Here is a 7,591-nt window from a genome sequence, read left to right as displayed (position 1 = left end):
AATATTTGTAGAAGAAAGTAGACTACACGAGATTATATATATATATATATATAAATAGGGATATATTATATTTATTTATTAACATTTAATACCCAAATTAGTTTACTTTGACACAGTTACAATTAATTTTAGTAAAGAGTAATGGTATTGCTAGTAGCAATCCAAAATTTGTTGTGGGAAAAAATAACTAGTAACTATTTGCTAGTTCCTTCAAAAGGTTGAGCCCTGTTGATTGATATAAAAAGTTTTTCTTAAAAAATGTTACCACCAACATCTTAAACATACTTACATCGACAACCTTTTCTATGAACAGTACTAGCGTGTGGAAACTAATTTTATTTCCAAGACATAAAAAAGGGGCCGTTTCCAAATCTAGGCTGTTTTCTACTACCACCCTACTTCAAATTTCAAATAAGAAACCCCTTTTCTTATATCAAACTCTGATCTTTATAATACTCATTGAATCTCTTCTTAAAGTCTTTCATTATTGCAGCTTGTACTGCACCTTAAAGTAAACTATTTGATATGCTGGCCAACCTGTTAGGAAAGTGGCACTGCCTAATTGTCTGTGTTTTCTGCATTTTAAACTTGTGCTTTAATCTTACTGCCTACAGATTTTTGTAAGAAAATGTCATCTAGATCTAACAATATTACAAAAGGCTCAAAATGTTCGCTTAAATCATTTCCTCTCCAGCAAAAACATGTTAAAAAATTTCATTCGCATCTAAACCTGGATTCTTCATCTACTCTACATTCATTCTTAAAATATAATGACAAAAACTACAAAAAATATTCCAAATGAATTATGATCAGTAACCTCATTTATTTAGAACTAATGATCTTCAATTGTATTCAGCATTTCTGTATGTTCTGTCTAAAATCCTGTTTTCCTTGTTACTAGCTAACTTATTATTTTTCTAATATATATTCTTATACCATTTTCCTCATCAACTACACCTAGAGTTTTCCCTTCCAAGCTGTAGGGATAATTAATATTGTTATAATCAATATTCTTAGACTTACTTTTATTAAGATTAAAAGGCACTTGACAGTTGTTACTTTAGCTCACCAAATACCCTAAATCTCTCTGCAAATCTTCATCTTTAGTACAGTTAAACATCCATTAGTTTAATATTAATAAATATAACCAATTTAATGTCTATTCCATCATGATTGTCATTAATGAAAATGAGAAATAGTAAAGGATTTAGTGCAGAACCTTGAGTTTACCACTTGCAATATTAATTCACTGAGTGTACTTTATTTATAACTTCTTTCTCCCTCCTGCTGCCCAACCAACCATCATTCTTTTAACTTTCTTATTTCTTGACCCAGCATATGCACTCCTCTCAAGAAGTACTATGCAACACCTTATCAAAAGCTTTCTGAAATTCCAAATACACCAAATCCACTGCATTCAGCATAATTTATGAATGTAAATATACAAGTGTAAAATTTTCAAAAAATTATGTAAATTTATAAGATATGACCTCTTTACAAATTCATGCTGACCATCTGTGGTAATACAAAACTTGTTATAAATGGCCTTGTAGATTTTTTTATATTCATAAACTAATTAATTTTTCAACCACTGAATAAAGACTAACTAGTCAGAAATTACTTCAGATAATGTGATAATTTTTGTGAACATTTGTGTGATAATGTCTGAATTACAATTTCTGGCACACAACCAAGTTATGGTTATATAATGGCTCATTATAAAAAAGTTATTATAGGATAAATATTATCTGGCTCAGGTGCCTTATCTTTCAATTTTCAATCTTGATGTTGCCAGCTCAACCATGGAATTTACTAGACTATTTCATCTCATTAAACAATAATAATTATCTAAGATAGTAAAATCCTTATCATTCATCATGTCTCTAATATTTTTTTTCAGAAAAAGTTTCCACAAAATGTATGCAGGCAGTAACAGAAAATTCCAGCTCCCAGATCTTGGTGTTTCAACTGAGCTACAAGCCATTATTTTAGATATTGCTTCCCACAGTAATTCATCTCAGACAGGTATCACATTTCAGTAAAATGGCACAAGATTGTTGCTAGTTTGAAAATTACTAACCTTTAGATCAGATCAATTCCAAGCTGAATATTAGACAAGTGTGTATTGGTTTAAACAAGTAAGTTTAATGTAGGAATAAGGTATACTCTATCATGATACCTTTATACCAATCACCTGAATTTTACCATAACTATCATAATTGCTTAGTAATTGATTTTGTCCCATAAATTTTTGTTTTCTTCAACCAACATACTACAGCAACAGATTTGAGATATAAATAATTTAAAGATAGAAAGTTGTTCATTTCAAAAATAGAAGCACAAATTGGCTTCAAAACTTTGTAAAATTTACAGGATCAATTTGTTATTATATTTTTCAGCAGTGCAGCTAGATATTGATGACAACAAGAAACGGTGGCTGGTTGTTGGTATATGTCTCCATAACGTTGTAAGTCCATCTCTCAGGAAATATATAGCACCTATGATGGAAAAATTATATGTGAACCTTAAAATGTCTGAAAAGATACACCAACAGTCTTACGACAGCTACCTTAAAAATACCCAGCAGCTAAGAGTATCTGCCTAAACTATGAAGCCATTAATAACAACCAACAGCAAGGTCGAAACTACAAAAGTTATGACTACCGGGTTAATAACTCCATTGATCTTTCCAAGTTGTTTCTTCAGACTCACATGGCATGCTACATTGGGTTTGATGACACTTGTGACTCTTCTGCTCTTTTAGGCATTATTATTAGAGTTGATGTATTCCCTCAACTTGTGAAGAATAATGCCAAACATGTACGGACTGATGTCCGGAACCCCTGGGCACACTGCAATTTCACCATGTGGGACATGATCAAATTCCAGTCATCTCTCCAGTTGATGGAACAGCTGATTAGGTCTTTAAATCTCCCATCAACTGATGAAGACATTGCACTTGGAGATCTTCTCAAATGGAAAATGAATGGTAAGTCAGTACTTATCTACAGTTAGACATCAGAAACCACAGACAATAAACTCAAATGATTATTTTAATGTACATTCTTGGATTTTACTTATAAATATTCCAAGCATAATGACCATATCATTGATCTTCAAACAATCAAATTGCATTGTAATTATAATAAGTCTATCATTGTGTTCTAGAATGAAATAACACAAATTCCAGTTACTGTATTGAGATTAGTGAATTAGCTGTTTTTTATCAAGAACTATTCAGTAAGTTTCTTCATTAATTCATTTTTAATGTGTTTTAAATTAAGAAATGATTTCTATTACACATTATCAAAACACCATGATATATATTTGTTTAATAATGTTTCTTCTTTTTTTTAAACAGGGCTAACATTTTTGAGTGGCTCAACAATTGGGCTGGAGTTACTCTCATCCCTCAGGGATGAAACTTGGTCTTTGGCAGAGTTTGTCATCACACTTTCATCTGGTATGAAGAATGAGTTTGAGAGAGTACACAATGAAATAACTTGTGTTTATGAAGACATAAATAGTGCAGTGGAAAGGGTAGAAAAACTAGATACATTACAAAGCAAGCAGGAGAAAACGATTGAACAATTGGTAGATAAAACAATTATTTTAGAAACAAGCCAAAAGTTGACCACTGATCATGTCATGTTACAAGATAACAAATTAGACAACATAAGGTTTCAGATATCAGAATTATCAGACATGCAATCAAGTGAAAATGTTAGAGTGTCAAGTGTTGAAGATAGCCAGAAAAAACTGCAGAAAGAAATTGGTGTTATAGCTGAGCAATTAAACAGTCTTTCACTATACCGAGATAATTCGAGACCAGCAAAGCTATTTTTTCAGCCTCCAGATAGAATTCAGTCATTTATTGGCCGTGAGCAGGAATTACTAAAAATATATACAGGATATAATGAACATAGTAATATATTTCATATTCAGGCTATTACTGGACTTGGTGGAAGTGGTAAAACGACCCTAGCAATCGAGTTTGCATGGCTTTTTCAAGAGTCATATTCAGGTGGAGTATTCTGGTTTTCAGCTGAAAATGATACTGCTCTTGAAAACTCACTGAGAAATTTGGCAATTGATGCACAGACTGTTGGGAGAGACTCAAAGGATACAACAAGGCTCACTTTAAATTGGGTTACCTCCATTAAAGAACAGTGGATGTTGATTGTTGACAATGTTGATGAAGAAGATCTCTCCTTGGAAGTGAGAAACCTTTTACTGGGAGCATGGAAAAGAAGCTCCTGTGGTCATATTCTATTTACAACTAGAAGGGAACCAAAAGACCTGTCTGAGCTGATTCATATTCCAGAATCTGATTGCACAGACTTGACTGCTTTGTCTGTTGATGAAGGTGTACGTTTTATGGCAAAACGAACTGGAATGGCTATCAGCGATAAAATGGAAGAACTTGTTCTGGAATTAGGAGGTCTTCCATTGGCTCTAGAGCAGGCAGCAGTCCATATCAATGTGATACAATGTGACTTCAAAGAGTATTTGAATAAGTTTAAGAAGAGTCATTTAAAGCTTTTAAAGAAAACTATTTCCACTACTGTAAACACTATGTCGAAAGATCGCCTTACGGTGAGAACTACTTGGCAAATGAACTTTGATTATATATCAAAACAGTCTGAAGTGGAGAATTATGGTAAAGCTGTGCCTTGTGTTATGGAGATTGCTGCATTTCTCTATCCAGATAACATTCCAGAACAAGTGGTCAATATGGGAGATCCACCTGTGGAACAAGAAGACTTAAGAAGAGTTCTTGAGGACCCTGTTGACACAAAAGATGTTCTTGGTATCCTCACGAGATTCTCATTGTTTCAGAGATGTGATAATGGGGCTGTTCGTGTCCACAGACTTGTTCAAGAGGTCATTCGTGAGAGTATCACTGAAATTGATCACAAAATGAATATTCTGCAAAGTGCAACACGAATGTTAAATAGAGCATTTAAAAAGACAAAGTGCCCAGATGATATCCTAAGGGTAGATTGTAATGAATCCAAAAACAGAGGTGCCCTCCATCTATGGAACAAACTGGCAGTAAATGCATGTGAGTTACAAAAACACTTGTTTTTCTTTATAAAAGATAACAAAGAAGTAAAAGAATTGTATCTAAATCCAGAAACCATCAGACTTCTACACGAAGCATCTATTTTCCATAGTGTTCATCAGAGACAAAATGAGGCTATGGCAGCACAGGATCAGATGCTGACTATGGCAACAGCTAGCAACCTAGCAAAAGAAGACTTCACAAAAATAACCACAATCAAAGTTCCTCTATTTGAAAAAGAACGGTTGAGAGTCCAAAGCAGTATGGCATCAGTACACTCTTCTGGTGAGATTGGTGAAAAGTTTCTCACTGATGAAGATCTTAGAGAATTGGGAAACACTGCTTTCAATGATGGGAAATTTCAAGAGGCGCTCCAGTTCTACACTGAAGGAATACACAGTAGTATTGACAGCAAAGTAGACTATAGGTTGTATTCAAATAGAAGCTTGTGTTATCGCCGTTTAGGAGACCATGAAAAGGCATTAGAGGATGCAGATCGTTGTATTGAGGCAGATTCTAATCACTGGAAGGGTCACTGCTGGAGAGCATATGCCATTGCTAATCTAGTCAGATTGGAAAAACTACCACAGAGTATGAAGCCATCAGGAATGGCTTCTGCTAGCATTGCATCACATCTCAATCCGCCATGCTACCATGCTTTATATATGCAAAGGTATTATCCAAATCTCACATTCAAAGTTATAAAAGGTCCATCAGAATTTGATTCCGAAATAAAAACATGGGACAACCCTTTCAAAACACTTTTGCTTCCAGCTGGAAAATATGAATTTGGAATATTCTTTGTAAGGAAAAGTGTACAGTTGGTTGGACTTGATAAAAATGTTGCAGTTATTATTAAGAATGATTTACCTCTGCAAATTTTTGATAATGCATTTATAGAGAAATTCATCAGTAATATTTTTATACACTTTGAAAGTGTTAACTTTACTTGTGAAGGTAAATCCATGAATGTCAATGGTAGAAATGTAATGTCATTTTATCGTTGTCACATGTCAAATGGAAAACCTGGATGTGAAAATTTCCCTTACTGTAAAGGAGGCCATGGCTGTATAAACAGTGACCCAGCTTTGTGTAAACAAAAGTCAGAGAAATCTTCTTCTCAAAGGGAGTTTTACTCTAGAGTTTTGGGAAGCCCGTGTAGTGGTGAATGTGGATACCCTGGAATAGAATCCATAAATGGTGGCAGTGTATTTTTGGATAGATGTGTCTTGGATCGCTGTGGAGGAGGAGGTGTGCTCTGTGATGGTGAAGGATCTTATTTAAAGATTACCAACAGCATTATCAAGAACATGAGGCAAAGTGGAGTTGAAGTACGCAATGGTGGTATTTTACATGCATTGAACAATGATATAGTAGATAATCAATTACATGGTGTGTTAATTGGGCCAAATGGTAGAGGACACATACTTGGAAACAGTATTAAAGGAAATAAATGTGAGGGTATATTGTGTACTGCGGAATCTATGGGCACCATAAAAAATAACTTGATTTGTCATAGTGGAAAATGTGGTATATCATGTGATGGTGGATCTTATGAGATAACTTCTAACAAGATATTTGACAACTGGTTCTGGGGAATAATGGCAAAAACTAGGTCCTCTTGTATGGTCGTGAACAATGATATCTTTAACAACAAGTGTGGTGGAATCCGAATTGGAGTAAACTATTCTGCTGTTGTTTTCATAGATGGAAACACCATCCATGACCATCCAGGTCCAGCTGTGTACACAATGCCCATACCAGACTTTCCATTTGATTTTCATGACAGGTACCGTTCATCAGACGAGATGTTTAATATTTTTGGTATTCCTCATGGTGATAGTAAAGTGTTTACAAATCCTCCAATTCTTACTAACAGAAATAACTTTCTGAATAACACTAGTGAAGCAAGGCATCCAGTTGAAGCAGTTGAAGTTTTTGCTGTGTGTTCATTTTGTCGTGCATCTTTAGGTAGTTTGAAATTGTGTGGGAAATGTCGAAAAGCTAGTTACTGCTCAAAGGAATGTCAACGTAGCCATTGGGATCATCATAAACATATGTGTGCTCTCTTGAGAGGATCATTCTCAGTGCCTATAAGAATGAGCGAAACTACATCATATAAAAAAGGTGAATATGTTTTTAGAACATTTGATCATTCTTTGAAAGGCATCATGGAAGGCCCACCTCCAGATCCAAAAAGTTCAAACAGATTTATTGTGAAGATTCAGTCAGGTGAAGAGTACTATCCATATAATCCCCAAACTCTTCTTTCATTGTATGATCAGAGTACAAAGTTGGACATACAATTTTCCAACAGCATGATCTATCATTTAATTATGGAATGTGGTGTGCTTGGTTCCAATAAACTTTCATCCAAGAAGATTTTTTGTTGGGCATCGTTCGAAGAAAATGGATTGGTGCTGAGAATTTATACAGATAACCTACCACCATTTCAGAACTGGTGAAAATAGTCTTTGAATTACAATCATGTAGTCATGTGTTATGATATAAAGCAAACTATTACTA

General features: G+C 34.3%; 1 protein-coding gene across 5 annotated transcripts in view; it reads left to right on the top strand.

Moving 5' to 3' along the window:
- The window catches only part of LOC111086415, a 9,173-nt gene extending 1,588 nt beyond the window's left edge, over positions 1 to 7,585 (top strand). For 4 of the 5 annotated variants that reach the window (XM_022389141.1, XM_022389140.1, XM_022389138.1 and 1 more), the window contains exons 2-4: positions 1,901 to 2,025; positions 2,400 to 2,989; positions 3,362 to 7,585. In XM_022389141.1, coding sequence (XP_022244849.1) covers positions 2,713 to 2,989; positions 3,362 to 7,530 — 4,446 coding nt within the window. In that variant the 5' untranslated portion in view covers positions 1,901 to 2,025; positions 2,400 to 2,712 and the 3' untranslated portion in view covers positions 7,531 to 7,585. The remainder of the gene's footprint in view (positions 1 to 1,900; positions 2,026 to 2,399; positions 2,990 to 3,361) is intronic. The other variant, XM_022389143.1, reaches the window with a different exon arrangement.
- The last annotated feature ends 6 nt before the right edge of the window (positions 7,586 to 7,591 follow it).

This window comes from Limulus polyphemus, unplaced genomic scaffold (genome assembly GCF_000517525.1).
Source record: "Limulus polyphemus unplaced genomic scaffold, Limulus_polyphemus-2.1.2 Scaffold1077, whole genome shotgun sequence".
In the NCBI taxonomy this organism is placed as follows: domain Eukaryota; kingdom Metazoa; phylum Arthropoda; class Merostomata; order Xiphosura; family Limulidae; genus Limulus; species Limulus polyphemus.
This window is presented reverse-complemented; position numbering and strand designations above follow the sequence as displayed.